The sequence below is a fragment of the Plecotus auritus genome (genome assembly GCF_963455305.1).
Source record: "Plecotus auritus genome assembly, chromosome: 3".
In the NCBI taxonomy this organism is placed as follows: domain Eukaryota; kingdom Metazoa; phylum Chordata; class Mammalia; order Chiroptera; family Vespertilionidae; genus Plecotus; species Plecotus auritus.
The window spans coordinates 219,830,780-219,847,370 of NC_137772.1; the positions used below are offsets into that span (position 1 = coordinate 219,830,780).

Here is a 16,591-nt window from a genome sequence, read left to right on the forward strand (position 1 = left end):
GAACGGTCCCTGCCTGGAGGGGCAAGGCTAGCAGGACACCCCAACACAGTCATCCACATACGCGTGCACAGGCAGTGACACACGTGTAGTGGGGAAGCTCCGGGGCTGTGGGATCGAGCGTGTTGGGCGGGGGTGGGGGGTGAGGGGGGAAGAGCCCTGACCTGGGCACCACTCCCACACAGTGCTGGACCCTCATGGATACAGCTGAGATGTCATGAGCACCTACTATGCACCTGAACTGTGCTTACTAGTACATCCCCAACCACCCCGACCCCAGCCTGCCATTGTAGTCTGTCCCCCACCCAACTCCTACTCCATTGGTCAGCCAGACTGTTCATCACAGAGTCCTACCTTCTCTCTGGCTGGAAGGATGGTCACATGACCCACACCTGGCCAATCATGGCACTCTATCACCTTGCCTTTGGTTATTGGCCCCAGGGGCCACCATGTGCCCTAGTTGCGACCAATCAACTTCCTTCCATGAGATTTGAGATTTGGATACAGGAAGAAAGCATAACTACTGCTTTTGCATCAAGATCTGTAAGATGATAGGCTGAGGCTTGTCAGGGGCATCTTCCACATGCCCTGGAGGTCCGGGACTCTGGGCGGCCTGGGCACACAGAGCTGAGAGATGGATTCAGGGAGCATCCTCATAGAGATGGATGCCCATACACACACCCACACATCACACCGACCTAGACACACAGCGCCTGGCAAAGGAATCCACCCAGGTCATGGCTGTTGTCATGTGTCACCATCTTTATTGACAAGAGCTAGGGGCAGATGCAGCAAAGAATTTCTCTAAGGGGCCTCCCAGCCACCCTTGCAGAACAGGCTTCCCTGCCCCAGGAGTCAGGAAGGTGGGGCGGCCTCTGCACTTGGACCCCCAGGTCTCCTAAGGGGGTGAAACACTCCTCTAGGCCCTGTCTCCCTGAGCCTCTGACCCCCAAGTCCACTTTCATCATGTCCTCACTCCCAAGGGCCAGATACAGAGAGGTGAAGGAGAAGGGGTCACCCCACCCCCACCCATTACAGTGTGTGTGGCAGTTTACCTGGTGTGACTTATTTCCCTCCCCAAATCCAAGGAGGCAGGCAAGCTGGGATAACCACCTCCATTTATGATGGGGAAACTGAGGCCAGGATCTGGAGGTGAAGTGAAGATGTGAGTCTCCCCAGTTGTGGCCCGTGTGCTCTCCCTGAGGACCCCCTTGCCCCTGCAGAGTGGAGGGTTTGGGGGATTTAGCCAGAGGCACCACCCTCCCCGGGGCCAGTCTCACTATGGCTCTGAGGGGTCATCTCTGGGAGGGAGTGCAGGCCGGTCCAGGCCAGCCTTGGACAGTGGTCTCTCCCTGTCGTCCACCTTTGTTGTGGTGGTTAATCCTCACCCAAGGATTTCCATTGATTTTTAGAGAGAGTGGAAGGGAGGGGTGAAACGGAGAGAGAGAAACAGCAACATGAGACACATTGATTGGTTGCCTCCCGCATATGCCCTGACCAGGGCCAGGATGGAGGTATGTGCCCTTGACTGGAATGGAACCCAGGACCCTTCCGCCCACGAGCCGACACTCTATCCACTGAGCCAAACCAAGGAGGGCCCTGTGGTCCCACTTTTTTGTCTTGTCTTGTCTTCCCTGGGCCTTTCCAACCTGCAGTCCCGGGGAATTCAGAGGGCGAGAGGCCTGCTCCGGTCTGCCAGGCCCTGCTTCTCAGCACAGGCAAGGCCCAGCCCCTCTTCCCGGCACTGATCGGCTCTCCAGGGGGCTGGCCCTGCGCCTTGCAGAGCATTTGCTCTTCTACCTGATGCATCATTTTCTTGGGACTGTTGGGCCCGGCACCTCAGTTTCATTGATGCAGCAACTGAGCTCAGTCCAGAGGGGCCAAGGACAGCTCCAAGGTCATGGAACAGATCTATCTTCCACCCTCCTCCTCCTCCCCTCCTCCTCCTCCCTTCTTCCTCCCCCTCCTCCTCTTCTTCCTCCTCCTCTCAGCACTCACTGTCCTACCCTCTGCCTTTCCGTGCGGTCTGCCTGGAAGAACAGGGATGTTTCTCCTGTGAGCTCTCAAAGACCCAGAGACACCCCACACCCCCCCTCCAGCCTCCGAACACAAAGTGAGCTGCTTTGGGGGGTAGTAGGCTGCCTTCAGCAGGGGCTGAGCTAGGCTTTGGGTGGCCTAAGCTTATGCATTTTGGGGTCCCTCTTTAAGAAAAGCAATACAAAATTACAAGTACAAAATTAGGCTCAGGGACTCAGAAGGGCCCAAGCAGCAAGGGGCCGACCCTGCAGCTGGACTTAAGGAGCTTCTCGGAAAAATCCGCTTCTTCTCCTCAAGTCCAGGATCACAGGAGTCCTGGCCTGACCATCTGGGCAAGAGGGCCTGGGGGTTATTGGGTTGCCCGGCAGGTGAGGCCTGCAGCCTTGCAGCAATAGGGGAGAGCCGGGGCGGGCCTGAGCAGCCTCACACCCCACTCCCCAAGGGGCAAGATTTTCTTCTATTGGGGGGTGGGGGCGCTGGTCCAGCTCCCTGTGAACCTGGGCCCCAGCCCCTCTCCTATGAACCTGACTCTGAGCCCAGGAAATCCAGGCCTTGGTTTATCCTCTGAGGACCAAGACTCAGGCCAACCCACCAGGATGCTCTGTCTCTGAAGGAGATGGCCACTCTGCACCTGTCCCCTTCACCTGGGCCCCACTCAGGAGGGTCAGCCCAGCGGTAACGTCCCTCCAGTCTTCTCATCCGGCAGAGCTTGTCTAAACCGATGGCTCCAGAGCCACAGAGCAGAACACGAGGCCCAGAGAGGGCAAGTGGCCTACCCGCGGTCACACAGCGAGTCTCAGCAGCAATGGGGTCTGAACAGCCCATTGCGGGCCCCGGCACCTCGGGTGGCAGGCCTAGGCGCACCCACAGCCTCTGCTCTGTGCTTGGGCCACTCCGGCCTCCACAGGCCCTACAGACAGCTGATGTGCAGGGTGCCCGGCTTCTCCCCGGCGGGAGGCTCCTGGGGTAGGAACTGCTGCTCCTTGCCGGGCACACAGCTGGGAGGCAGCTCCTGCCTGCTGGTGCCAGGCTGTGTGATCTGGCTGACCCGGCCATTCATCTCCTTCGTTTGCCCCTGCTTCCCTGCCCCCTTCTCCCCACCCTCCCGCCCATCCTCGTCCTCCTCTTCCTCCTCCTCCTCTGTCTTCTCTGGAGGTCCGGCTGGGGGCTCCTGGCTTCGCACCCGGCGGGAAGGCCGAAGCAGGACCCGGCGGAAGCCCTGTTTGAAGCGGTAGGAGAGGAAGCCATACAGGATGGGGTTGGCACAGCTGTTGGCATAGGGCAGCGCCACCACCAGGAAGTAGAGGCCGAAGAGGGCGGGCTCCTCGGGCAGCGGGCACACCACGTTGATGATGTTGAGCACGTAGAAGGGCATCCAGCAGAGGACGAAGAGCGCCACCACGGCCACCACCATGCGCGTGACTCTGCGCTCCGAGCGCCGCCGCCGCTGGGACGAGGGCGCCCACACCCGCCGCCCTGCCGAGCGCATCTTGACCACGATGAGCAGGTAGCAGAGGCAGATGACCAGCAGGGGCCCGAAGAACCCCAGCGCGGCCGTGTAGATGATGAAGCCGGCGCGCCAGGCCGCCGCGGGCTCGGGCCACTGCATGTGGCAGGTGCTCATGCCCCGGGGCACGCCCGAGAAGACCACCACGGGCAGCACCACCACGGCCGAGGCCACCCACACGGCCGCGCTGACTGCGCGCGCCACGGGGGCGGTGCGCCAGCGGGCCGAGCGGGTGGGATGCACCACCGCCAGGTAGCGGTCCACGCTCATGACGGTGAGGCAGAAGATGCTGGTGAACTGGTTGATGCCGTCCACGGCCATGACCAGGCGGCACATGAGGGAGCCGAAGGGCCAGTAGGACAGGGCGTTCTGGGCAGCCAGGAAGGGCAGCCCCAGCATGAAGAGCTCGTCGGCCAGCGCCAGGTTGAGGATGTAGACGTTGGTGACCGACGGGCTGGCCGTGTGCCGCAGGACCACGTAGATCACCAGGGAGTTGCCCAGCAGGCCCACCACGCACACCACCAGGTAGACCAGTGGGATGAGGATGCCCCTGACGGCCAGCCCGGCCGCGCTCGGGGCCACGGACACGTTTCCCAGGGTGGCATCCAGGAGCCAGGCCGAGGCGTTCTCAGGTTCCGAGGTTGTGGGCACCGATGAAGGATAGCCAAGGGTGTCCATGGCTGAGGGGAGGGCGGTCAGCGGTCAGCTATCGGCCTGCCTGGAGGAGGGAGGACACAGCCAGGTCATGGCAGAAGACGGCTTCCTCCCAGCTGCCCCTCCCTCCTCACACTGAACTTGTGCTCGGCCAGAGGGACGTGCACCAGCTCATCACTGCACAGGCCAGCAAGGTATCCCCATTTCTCAGATGGGGAGGCTGAGTCTCAGAGAGGTAGAGTGACCACCCTGGACCACCGCAGCTAAGGTGTGGTGAGGAGAGCCGGCTTGTCTGGCTCTAAAGGTCAGGGACCAGCGCTGGCCTGTGTCCCCTCGCCTGTGCACAGGGTGAGTGCTACACGATGTCCAATAAGGAATCAATGGGTCATTCAATCAGCCGATGACAACATAGGCTCTTTCCTTTACACCAGTGCTTTCCAAATATTTTTGATGCCAGTACATTTTACATAGCAACCCAATGAAGTCATATTGTTTCATAAAGCAACACCTGCCCTTTCTACATAAGATGATCGTAGCCAGCTGCTATAGACAATGTGTCTCCCACCAAATTCATGTGTTGAAATCCTAACCCCCAGTGTGATGGTATTAGGAGGTGGGACCTTTGGGAGCTGATTATGTCGTGAGGGTGGGGCCCTCATGAAGGGGATTAGTGCCCTTATAAAGGAGACTCCAGAGAGCTCCCTTGCCCCTTCCGCCAGGTGAGGACACAGCAAAAAGATGACCATCTATGAATCAGGAAGCAGGCCCTCACCAGAACCAAATCTGCCAGCACTTTGATCTTGGACTTCCGGCCTCTAGAACTGTGAGAAGTAAATTTTGGTTATTTATACGTCCACTCCCCAATCTATGGTAATCTGTTGTAGGAGCCCAAATGGACTGAGACACCCACCAACAGGTCTCAGCCCTCACATTTGAAAACACTGCTGCACATCACAGGTCCTTAACCTTGAACTTGGGTCTCCAGATGAACTTCAGAGCATCCATGAACCCTGAAAACTCTGAATGCCCAGAGCTTTCATCAGATTAAGAACCAGAGGCTCAGGAGTACCCCTCCCCTGGGAGTCAGAGCCCTTGGGGACCTTTTCTGCCTGCTCCAGCCCACGTGCAAAGACCCTGCCCAGGATGACTGGCTGTGAACCTGGGGAGGGGGGCTATCTGGGGCCCCTTCTCCCCAGAGGGAGACTTGTAGAGAAATTCAAAACACACCAGAGCAGCGGTGGCCAACCGGTGGTCCACGGACCGCTGGTGGTCTGTGAGGTCCGAGAGGTTGGTGACTGCTGCACTAGAGGTAAGCATAAGAACAGCCGCCTCCCCAGCCCCGGCAAGCCAGGCCTCTCCGAGACAGGACATTTCAGGATGGGTTTTGAAGCATCAGTAAGAGCACGCCCCCAGCACAGTGGGAACCAGCATTCCCACGTACTGTGTTAGGGCCTTTCTTGTCACACCTCCCGTGCGTGATGAGGAACTGGGACCCCTCCTGGCTCCCCTGCTGGACTCGACTCTCCTTAAGTGTGGAGTCACTCTCACTCAGCTCTGAACCTTTCCCGCCTCCCAGCTGCGCCGTTCACACCAGCACGAGCTCTGCATCAGTGTCTGAGGCACCACCCAAAAGAATCAGAGGAACCAGAGGGGACAAATCTGAATGCGGAGGGAGGATGCATTGCTGAGAGTGGAAGCCCGGCCCCCTGGGAAAGGCCCCCCCCCTCCGGATTTGCTAGCCTCCCTCAGCAGGACTTCCTGGCTCTCAGGAGGTCCAGGTAGAGACCAGGCTGAAAGCCGCAGCCTCCTCTGGGCCTGGACCTCCCCCTGCTTCCTGCTGACCCTCCCACTATCCAATGTCTTCCAGCCAATCCAACACTGGGCCTGGAATGGCCCAGTGTGAACCTGGGTTCGCATTGCCCTATCAGGACTCCGCTTTCCAGATGCAAAGCTCCAAGAAAAGGGAGGTACCCCAAGTTGGAGCAAGCGTCGCTGGGTGGGCGAGTGCGCCTGGGTGCCCTGCCTGATGATCTGGGGCTTCCCAGGATTCTGAGTGCCAGGCAGGGCAATGCTGAGAATGGCAAAGCACCCCTTGACCGTGGCTCCCCCTGAAAGGACCCCAGGCTGGCTGGGCTCAGAGCACCCCCTCCCTGCTCTTCCAAGCCCGAGAGAGACCCCCAACCTGTCCTCATCACCCCAGGCCCTCATCAGTTCCCCTGGGCCTGGGACAGCATCACTGAGGGAAGGGCTCTGGGCAGTGGCTCATGGGGTCCTCACAGTGTTGCCAGCTCCTTGTCACTGAGCCCGGCTGCCAGGTTCCCGGCTAAGCGGGTGACGCACTGCACCCTGTGGGTCCCATGAGGAAGGCATTCGTGTCTGCCATTCCCATGCAGACAGGGAACAAAGTGAGTCCACATGCTCTGGTCACACAGCTGTGAAGGGGCAGAGCTGGGAGGACCCACTTCACAGGCTGGCAGACTGAGGCCAGGCCTGGGGAAGGCACTTGTCTGGTGCCACAGTGGGTCAGGCCGCCCAGCTGGCTTCCAGCTCTCCCACCAGCCTGTTCAGAGCTCTCGTGGCTCCTCAGGACCTGGAACTAGTAGGACCATAGACCCAAATCCCTAGACTCTTGGAGGCCTAGAAATAGAATTTTAGATTCTTAGAACGGAGTGGTAGTCATGGACTTTTAGATCCGTGACCTTGAATCAGAGAATGTTACAGTTCCAAATGCCCGAGCCAGCCCTCCGGAGACCCGGAATAGTGGAATCTGGGACCTGAGCCCTGGCTGCCTCGCCGGAGCCCTGCGTCACCCACCCATCCCCCTTGCCTCCCTGTGCGCAGATCCTCGTTATAGCCTCCCCTCCAGGCGGCCAGTCCAGCTCAGAGATGGAAGCGGGAGGGGTGCCGGGCTCCCAAGAGAGGAGCAGTGAGCCGGGCAGACCTGATTGCCAGGCTGCAGTGACAGATGCCCCCAGGGAGGCCTGGGGGTGAGCTCTGAGGACAGCCTCCCTCTCGCTGGTCACACACGTGTGCACCCACCCACACAAGCACATGTGCTAACGCACACGGTGCTGGTAGAATACAGGGGACCCACTAGGCCCTGCCTTTGACCCAGGGATGAACCAGCTCCTCCCAGAGCCCCGACCCCCTCCACCTTAATCTGGACCCATCTCCCCTGGCAAAGTTCAAGGGGCCAGGGTGCCAACAGCAGGGAAAGAACAGCTTTCCCAGGGCGTCAGCCAGACCTGCAATTTAGGTGCCGCCTTTTCTTTAAGGAGTCAGAGTCCTGTGCATGATCTAGTTCACCCCGGGGAGGGGGGCCCTTCCTCCCTGTCTGGTTTATCTTTGCACAGCTTGCCTGAAAGCTAGGGGTGGACTCCTCAGAGGACTGTTCAGGGGGACGGAAGCCCAGAGAGGGTGAGTGGCAGGCCTGAGCCCCACACAATTCAGGATGGCACTTCAGGGATCCCAGATGCCCCATCGGTTCTTCATTTGTCTGTCCCCCACCCCTGCGCACCTAGCACAGCACCCAGAACATCAGGAAATAAGACTAGACCAAGACGTCCGGTGAGTAGAACTCTGAGCAACGTGGGGCATTGCTCCTGGGCAGAGGCCTCAAACTCACATTATGAAACCCTCACGGGGCCCACGAGGGAGGGTGTTTAGAGAAGAGGAAGTTGAGGCTCAGAGAGGTTCAGCAAGTTGCACAAGGTCACTCAGCTGGTGAGCGGGAGGTCAGAATTCAAACTCAGTTCTGTCTGCTCAGAAACCATCAGCACCCCTGGCCCTGGCGGCGTCCCTGCGGCCTCGGGCTGAAAGGAAGCCGGGACTGGGACAGCCCGGACCGTGCAGGCTCATGGCCCCTGTTTGCCCTCTGCTGCCCAGGGCCCTGCCCACTGAAGCACTCCCACCCCAGGCCTGGCATCTGACCCCAGGAACCCGCCCCACATGCCTAAGTTGGGGCTTGGGCTCTGCCACTAAGTGATGATGCCAAACTGCTGTGTGACCTTGGGCAAGTCACTTCCTTCCTCCGGACCTCAGTTTCCTCCTGTTAAACGAAGACAAGCATACCCACCTCCCGGGGTGGCTGAGATTACACGGGAGCGTGCAGAGCCCCGCGCCCAGCACAGACAGGGAGCTCAGGAAAGCTGGCGCGTGAGCGGAGGAGGCCACGCAGCACGATGCATCTGGCTCCTTCCAGCTCCCGCACTGCCGTGCAGTGATGCCCAGATCCTAGAGCTGGGGTGCAAAATTCCAAGATGAATGGCCCCGCCCCCACAGCCCACCCAGAGGCCTCTTTCCCCACCCTCTCTAGCCGCCAGCCCCAACCTCCCAAATTTATCCTGGGCAGAGGGGGAGCTCCAGGACCCCACCCCAGTCCCAGCCTCCTTACCTGTCCGTGGGGTGAGGGATCCCCTCCTTGCTGCCAAGCTGGTTATCATTCTGTTGTTCCTTCTCCCTGCACAGTCCCTAGCCGTCCCCAGAGCACCCTTAGCTGGGGTCCCCACACAGTGCCCCCTTCTAGACAGCTTGCGGCCCGGGGCCCCTCCTAGGCCCGCAGTGGCCACGTCTGCCCTCAGAGCCTCTTCCATCTGGTCTCCAGCCCTGACTTCCCACTGGTGCGTGGTGCGTCCCCCCTCATCTCCAGGACATGTCCTGGAGGGCAGGGACGCAGATGGGGTCTGCAAGCGGGAGCCTGGGGTGGGGATGGAGGGAGAAGCCTCCCAAGGAAAGAAGAGAAATGGGGAGCAGGGCACTCTAAGGAGCCAACAGAGCTAGAGAGAAGGGGGGTCGGTCGGAGGTGGAGAGAGAGGGAGAGAGAGAGAGGACAGTGAGTGGGTGGAAAGCCAGAATGAGGGGGAGTGATGAGAAATGCGTGACAGGGAGAATAAAAGGAGGAGGAAAGAGCGAGAGAAGGGAAGAGAGGAAGACATGCGGAGAGAGGCAGGGATAGAGAGCGGGGACGGAGGAAGGGGAAGGAGGGGGTGGCAGAGAGAGTGACAGAGAAGGATTGTGCCACAGATGGTGACATGGAGAGCCAGGGAAGGAGGGAGCAGGAATGGGGGGTGGGAGGGGCTGGAGGGAGGGGCCCAGGGGCCAGAGAGCAGGTGCAGGGTGAGGGAGGAGGGACGGCAGGTTAGGGGAGGAGGCTAGCAGGAGGGGGAGGCCTGTTACCGGGGAGATTTCAGCCACCCACGCTGGCCTTGGCTCCTGCAGGGTGCTGGAGAGAAGAGTGTGGTACTCAGGGAAGCTGGGGGCTGAGAGCCAGGGGCCAGGGGCCAGGGGCCCCCACCCGGCCACCATGGCACATGTCCCCTAGGGTGACGGCTGGGTCCCGAGGCCAGGTGGGTGTGGCAGTGCCACCAGGAGGGCTGACAGCATGGGGTGAGCATTGGAATGGGAGTCCAGAGTCCTGTTCCCAGCCACAGACTGGACATGGGAAACGGAAGAAGGCCAGGCAGGGGTCGTCAGTCCTGAGACTGGCTGTGTCTGGAGGGCCCCGGGCAGGGCGAGGCGGGGGAGGACAGGGGCAAGAATAAATGCACAGGCTCTGGGGCCCAGGAGGCAAACTCAAAGCTGAGGAAAACAAATGTCCACTCTTTGTACATCGACAACATTCAAAACCCAATAGTAATGATTAAGGACAATGATTTGTAATACAGGTCTACTGCTGAGAAGAGCAGAATTCTTTGGGGGAAAATAATATTTGGCTTAATTGAAATTCAAAGGTAGTATTTCCCATCATCAAACCGGTTGGAAGTGGTCAGTGTGAAATCTATTCTTAGCTGGCAGGCTATGCACCAGCAGGCGGGGGCGGACTTGGCCCCTGGCTCTAAGGTGCTTTACCTGGGGCCTGAGCACAGGCCTGGCTGCCCCAGGACACCGTGCCCAGCTTGTGCTGACTGACCAGGGGCCCATGAGTGAGTCGTCCCCTCTTCAGGCCTCAGTTTCCTCATTGGGATCGTGTGGAGGTTAGACTAGATCAGTCCTAAGATCCTCTTTCAACGTGAGCATCACAAACGCTCAGGGTCAGTTAGTAATGATGGCAATTTTTCTGAGTCGTGGGCTGCTTCAGGCCCATTATCCTACTTCTCGCCACCACACCCCCCGTGGTAAGCAGTATGAGTGCATGGTTTACAGATAAGGAAGCTGGGGCTCAGAGAGGGGAGGCCGTCTACTCAGATCACACAGGAGAAGCAACAGCCTCGCACCCAAGGTGTGCTCTCAAGCACCTTGCCCCCGAGTAACCTGACCCCTTCTCAGGAGGGCAAGGGGGTAACAGTCAGGAGAAAGGCAGGAGTCTTTGGTGAATACCTACTGTGTGTCAGGCACTGTCTGGGCCCCATTCCTTAAGGATACAGTTGGACCTACTTGGTCGTAAGGCTGATGTGTAGTAGGCCCTCAGACAGCCAGGAATCCAGTTCTTCCAAGGGTGCCATCCTGGCTGCTGCAGCACACAGTAGGACCAAAGACAGACCTGCTTGTGCATGGAGCCGTGGACCCAGGGCCAGGACCTTCCTCCAGTCCTCACTCTTCTGCCCAGACAAGTTGGTGAGGAGTAAGTGGGCTCTGAGGCAGCTCCTGGAAGTGAGGGAAGGTTCCATGGCACTGCCCCTCCCCTGCCCAAGGCCTCTGTGGCTTCTCATGGCCCCCAGGCTTTACACTATCCCAATCTTGCCGCCTGTCCCGCCCCACCCCCTCTTCTCCTCTGCTGATCCCTCCCCCAGCCTATGCTCCAGGCACCCCTAGCCTCATTCATTCATTTATGAAGTCTGCCAGTCTCTCATTCATTCATTAGACAGGAGCGCTCAGAAGGCCTCTGAAGAGGTAAGAGAGACTAAGCAAATGTCCAGGGAAGAGGCTTCAGGCAGAGGGAGGGGCAAGGTCTCCGAGCTGTGGTGGGACAAGCTTCTGTGCGCGAGGAAACGGAGGGGACTGGTGTGGCTGGAAAGGAGGGAGGTCACTGTGCCAGATTTGCCATCTCAGTCTGCTTGGGTTGGGCGCCTGCGTTCGAGCAGAGTTCCTGACCTGATTATGTTTTTAAAATGCTCACCACTCAGGAACCAGTGAGTGTTGGTTCTTCTCGGAGCCTTTGCACAGGCTGTGCCCACCCCTTGCCACCTTCCCAGCCCGGGACACTCTCACCCCATCCCTTGTGTGAGGTGAAGGAAGTCCTCTTTCAGGTGGCCTCCTCCCGGAGCCTTCCAGGCCCTGGGTTAGCTTGGCCCCGCCCCTAGACTTCCCAGAGCCCCGCCCCTAGACTTCCCAGAGCCCCGCCCCTAGACTTCCCAGAGCCCCGCCCCTAGACTTCCCAGAGCCCCGCCCCAGACAGCCCAGAGCCAGGCCCCCTCCACAGGCCTCTAATCTGAGCTCAAGACTCAGCTGTGGGGGCTGTGTTATCCCGGCGGGGCGGTGAGCTCCGGAAGGGAAGACTGTGTGGGTCCGCACTGTGTCCCCAGGCCTGGCACTAGCCTGGTCAGTAGGCATTTCCTGCATGTTTAATGAGGAAAAGAGGATAGACAGCTGGCCAGTGGGAGTGGGCAGGGTGGCAGGAGGAGGGGGACTGTGCTGAGCGGCTGCTGGAGGCTGGAGAGTGGTGAGGAGTCCCGAGCACCCAGCTGGGGACAGGTGGGGCCTGAGTCAAACACCCACTCCCACCTACAGGCCTTCCCAGCAGAAATGACCCTGACCAGCCCTCCTCCTGGGACTGGAGGGCAGAAGGAGGAAGTGCAGCTCTATACCTGTGAGCTCTGGGAAGCAGATGACGCTGGGTGTCTGGGAGACATGGGGTGGCCCTGCCCTGCCTGGCATTGAGGTCCTGGAGTGTAAGGCCTGGACCTGTCACCTCATGTCCCTGGTAACCCGGAGAGGCTGTCTGGCCCGCCTCCCTAAGATAGGACGATGCTATATGTGTCTTTTCATCACACCCTGGCCCTCAAAACTAGGGCCATGTCTCTCCCCTCAGACTGGAGGGCTGGCTCCTCCACATCCAACAAGTGTGCCCCCACCATCAGACAGGTGGTTCCCCGGGAGCTGGGGCCCAGGCTCCTCCCACCCCTGAGAGCCAGGGCAGACCCTGCTCCTCCCCTTTCTCCCCTAGGCCAGAGCCAACCACAGAGCAGGGCGGGGCCCCAGCTGCAGATGCTGGGGTCTGTCCTCTCAAATAGGACCAGATGAGCCCAAATGCCTTCCCAGCCCACCCCCTGGGGCTTTGTCACTGGAGTCCCCATCAAGGTGTTTCTCCCCCCCCCCCCCCGCCCCCGCACCCCCCCCCCTGCCCGGTTCATCAGTCCCTGCTGGGTCCTGCTGGGTTGAATCTCAGCTTCATCATTTACTAGCTGTGTGATCTTGGACATGTGACTTAACCTCTCTGAGCCTCAGTCCCTCATCTTCAAACCTACTGCATAGGGGGCTTCAAGGATGGAATTGCTTAACCCCCTTCTGCAGCAGCCGTTTCTTTTATACTCTGAGCCAGCAGGCTTACCAGGCACGTTCTCTCGTCAGCACAAGAGAGCAAGCTCAAGGGCGAAACACACTCAGGTCTCTCCTTGTGATGCGTCTGCTAACAACCCATTGGCCCAAAGCAAGTCACCTGGGCAAGGTTGCATCAGTGGAGTGGGACATTACACTCATAGCCTGGAGGTAGGGGTGGGGGATGGGAGTGAGATTACCTGCTAAGCATCATCAAATCTACCGCACCCCCAGGAATCAGCCCGGGCTCTCACCCCCTCATGCCCGGTAGCCAGTAGCCAGTGGCCTTGGGTGCAGAAGTCTCTGGCTGGAATCTCCCTGCCCGGGTTTAGAGAAGAATGGTCACCCGGGTTTAGAGAAGAATGGTCGCCTGGCTGCACAGTGCAGAGGGGAAGCCCTGGAGTCCAACTGCTCCTTAAACAGACTTCGCCATCTGTGGCGTCTGGGTCCCCTACTTGGGAGCCTCCTGGGGTCCTGCCAGGCCAGTTGGTTTGTTTCTCTTCAGGCTCCACCCCCCTCCCGCCCCGCCCCAATCCGGCCCACCCCACAGGGAACAGCAGGCAGTTTGTCCGGCTCTGTTAAATCATTTACCACGCTTCCATCTGCTCTCCTGCTTGTGCTGTGGTTTGGGGTCACAGGTGTCTCCGCTTTCTTTGAGATGAGAGTTTGTGTTTCTGTTTCGTGTTCTTCTTCTTGTTGTGGCTGCTCTTCAGCGAAGTCCAGGGAGCAAAAACCTCTCTGCCCTGGCACCTCAAGACCAGAGTCTCTTCCTTTCTATATGGAGTGCGCTGCTGTGGTATGTGAGCCCAGCCACATGTCAGGTGTTGATTCACACGTCTGTCTCTCCCACTGGCCTCGGGGCCCCTGGGGAGCAGAAGGCTGGGTCTCACGCTTCTCTTCACTTTCAGCTCCCGGCACAGAGCACATGGTTAGTACATGGGAACGGAATTGAATCGAGCTTCGGGTTATACAGATGACTGCTCATGGTTTTGCCTTCCTCGAGGCCTTCAGAAGTCTTCTAGAACCATCCTAGACCTTTGTCTCCCTCCCCAGAGCCCACCCTGTCCTACTTCCCATATCCCACAAGGCCTGGATGGAGTCAGATGTCCCTAGAGGCATGGAAGGATCGGGTAAAGACATACACAGCATTGCTTGGGTGATGGGAGAGTTATGTGGGGAGGGAGGAGAGGTAAACAATGAAAGGAAAAGACAGCAGGGACAATTTTTCTCAATCTGTTGAGATTTTGCTTCCAGGCATATCTTGTTTTTGGCTCAAATAAATTTTTATAAAAATTAAAAAAAAAAAAGATAGCAGGGACTTAGGCTCCAAAATGTCGGCAAAAATTGTTGTTAAAAAAAAAATGAAAACTGGCCCCGGCCCATGTGATTCAGTTGGTTGGGCATCGTCCTGTACACCGAAGGGTGGCCAGTCTGGGCGCATGACTGTGCTGTAGGCTTGATCCCCAGTAGGAGGCATGCAGGAGGCAGCTGATTGATGTTCCACTCTCACATCAATGTTTCTCTCTCTCTTCCTCTCCCTTCCCCTCTTAAAATCAATAAAAAATATTTTTTTAATTGAAAATTGTTTCAGTATACCATTTTATCATCTCCCGTGATTCTATGGTTGGCTGGGCTCAGCCGGGTGGCTCTTCTGTTCCATATGATATTGGCTGGGGCTACAGTCATCTGGGGACTCGACTGGGCTGGCACATCCAAGTTGGCTCATGCCATGACTGGTGCCTTGATGGCTGGAAAGCTGGGCTTACTGTGTATCCAGCATCTACCAGGCACTTGCTAGGGTCAAGGTGAACCATTCAAGCAAAAGGGATATTTCCTGGGCTCTCTGAAGATTCGGCAGCTCCCCACTGGACTCTAAGCTCCCAAGAGCAGGCCTTCACTTGACCTGCCCTCAAACCCTGTGTATGGCACACAGCTCAATAACTATTTGCTGAATGATTACTTGATTGAATGAATCAATGCTGTGTGAGCATCTTTGAAGACATCTGAGAAGCACAGTTATGTTTGTAAATGAGGAAATCCCCCAGGTTGCCGGGTGAAGGTTGGATTATAAGCAGACAGTGGAGGCTGGGATGCCGATGAAAAGGCTGTAACTACTGTCCAGGGAAGAGATGCGAGAGCCAGGCCAGGGAATGGCAGTGGGCCAGGTAAGGAGGTGGGTTTAACAGACGTGGGGAGGCAGACCTGTCCACAGTTGGTGACAGTGAATGCTGGGCTGAGGGGGTGGGCGGACCCAGGGGCACCCCTAGGCCTCTGCTTTGGAAGAAGGAACAAGGAACAGTCGGGCGGTGATGGAGCGCCCCAAGTGAAGGAGTCTTGTTGGCCGGTGCTTCCCTGCCCACCAGGCTATGATTGCATGGTGCGGAGCCGAGTCTGATGCACCCGACCGGGTGGCTGGGTGCTTGGGAGGTGGCTGCTGTCGAATGAGTGAGCATCGCCATGTTGTCAGCTTCTGCCCACAACCAGCAGGTCTTCCTGTTTCAAAACAGGTTTCTCTTTCCTCCCTAACGGGCCCCCAGTCCCCAGCCAATTTCAGAGCAAAAACAAGTGACTCGCCCCGTGTCCCGTGAGTGCTGGGCACACGATACAGCGGGAAGAGCAAGGGGCTAGAAGCCCTAAGACCTCGCTTACAAATGCCGTCAGCTAACAGGAGGCCTGGCCAGCAGCGAGGAAACCAATAGGTGGTGTCGTTTTCATTTTGTTGCCATAACAAAGCAGCTATTGGCAGTGGTTCAGCTGCCCATCAGAGGGGTCAAGGATCCACCTTTCTTTCCTCTTTCTGCTCCTCTGTTCTCAGCCTGTTCGTGGGTATCTTCATGCTGCTGGCTTCAGGCTTGCAAGATGGCTGGTGCAGCTCCAGACCGCGCATCCATATTCAAGGCAGGACAGAGGACAGGACACAGGGCATTTTTTTTTTTTTTTATGGGAGAAAACAAAAACATCCACAGATGCCACCTCTCCATGATTTTCACTCATGGCCTGTTGGCCAGAACCGTGGTCTTGGAACCCCAGCTGCAAAGCAGGCTGGGAAAACAAGTATTCTTGTCAGGGGTTGGATACATGGCTGCTCTGCACCAAACTAGGAATTCTGTGGCAAGGAGGATGGGTGCAGTGGCAGAGAGCGGAAAACAGTGTCTTCATGACTTGAGCTCTAATTCCTCTGCCCTCGCTCCTGTGCATCCATTTCCTTCTCTGCAGAGAAAGAGCAGCTAGTCCCTACCTCAGAAGGCGAGGAGGAGGGTTAAGTGAGATAGTAGGTGCCAGGTGAGACCCACAGTGGCGAATTTCTCTATTGACGTTACTGGAATAAAGCAATGATGTGTCCACTGGGGTAGGCATGCAGGGAAGTTCGGGGAGCCAAGGAAATTATTCGAGGAAAGGGGACCAGATCCGCTGTGCAAAGGCCTGGGGTGACTGTAGCTCTGAGGAAATGAGAGTCCCGTCTGACCATGGAGGTGTGAATGCAGGAGGAGAGAGGGAGGCAGGGTGTGGCCAGGCCTCGGGGGGCCCAGGAAGAGCAGGAAGCCGAAAGAGACTCCCCTCAGACTCTGGCCTTCGGAGTGGGGGCTCCTCTGGGCTTTTAAACACTGAAGATCCGGGTGTGGGCTCTGACCCACCACATCTGTTTGCGTCGTGTGTTGGTTTTACTGTGGGGTTTTTGTTTCACATGAGAAGTAACGTTAAAAACATAAACTTGTCTAAGCTGAAACGAATAAAGGTGGGGGTTTCCCCCTGCAATCACTTCCTTTCAAGAGGGTGAGGCTGGGGGAGGCAGGGGAGCGGGAGGGTCCCGCCTAGAATGTCAGGGCTTGGGGGACAGCGTGGGTGGCTGGGGCTCTGGGGAGAAGAAAATAGAAACTCAAAGCAATTCACTGGGCTGGGAATTGGGGACTCTGAGCTGTCAGG

General features: G+C 58.0%; 1 protein-coding gene across 2 annotated transcripts; it reads right to left on the reverse strand.

Moving 5' to 3' along the window:
• Positions 1–749: 749 nt before the first annotated feature.
• Positions 750–9,188, reverse strand: SSTR3 (somatostatin receptor 3). 2 transcript variants are annotated; one of them, XM_080659634.1, is made up of 3 exons: positions 8,589–9,188; positions 8,271–8,434; positions 750–4,259 (listed from the first exon to the last, which is right to left on the reverse strand). In XM_080659634.1, exon 3 carries the CDS (start codon positions 4,217–4,219, stop codon positions 2,945–2,947), a length of 1,275 nt encoding a protein of 424 aa, XP_080515760.1. In that variant the 5' UTR covers positions 4,220–4,259; positions 8,271–8,434; positions 8,589–9,188; the 3' UTR covers positions 750–2,944. The 2 variants fall into 2 exon arrangements, with proteins under 2 accessions (XP_080515760.1, XP_080515759.1); XM_080659633.1 differs by lacking the exon at positions 8,271–8,434.
• Positions 9,189–16,591: the final 7,403 nt, after the last annotated feature.

Excerpts from the sequence above, each read along its gene's own strand:
- SSTR3 (XM_080659633.1), bottom strand. The coding sequence starts at position 4,219 with ATGGACACCCTTGGCTATCCTTCATCGGTGCCCACAACCTCGGAACCT.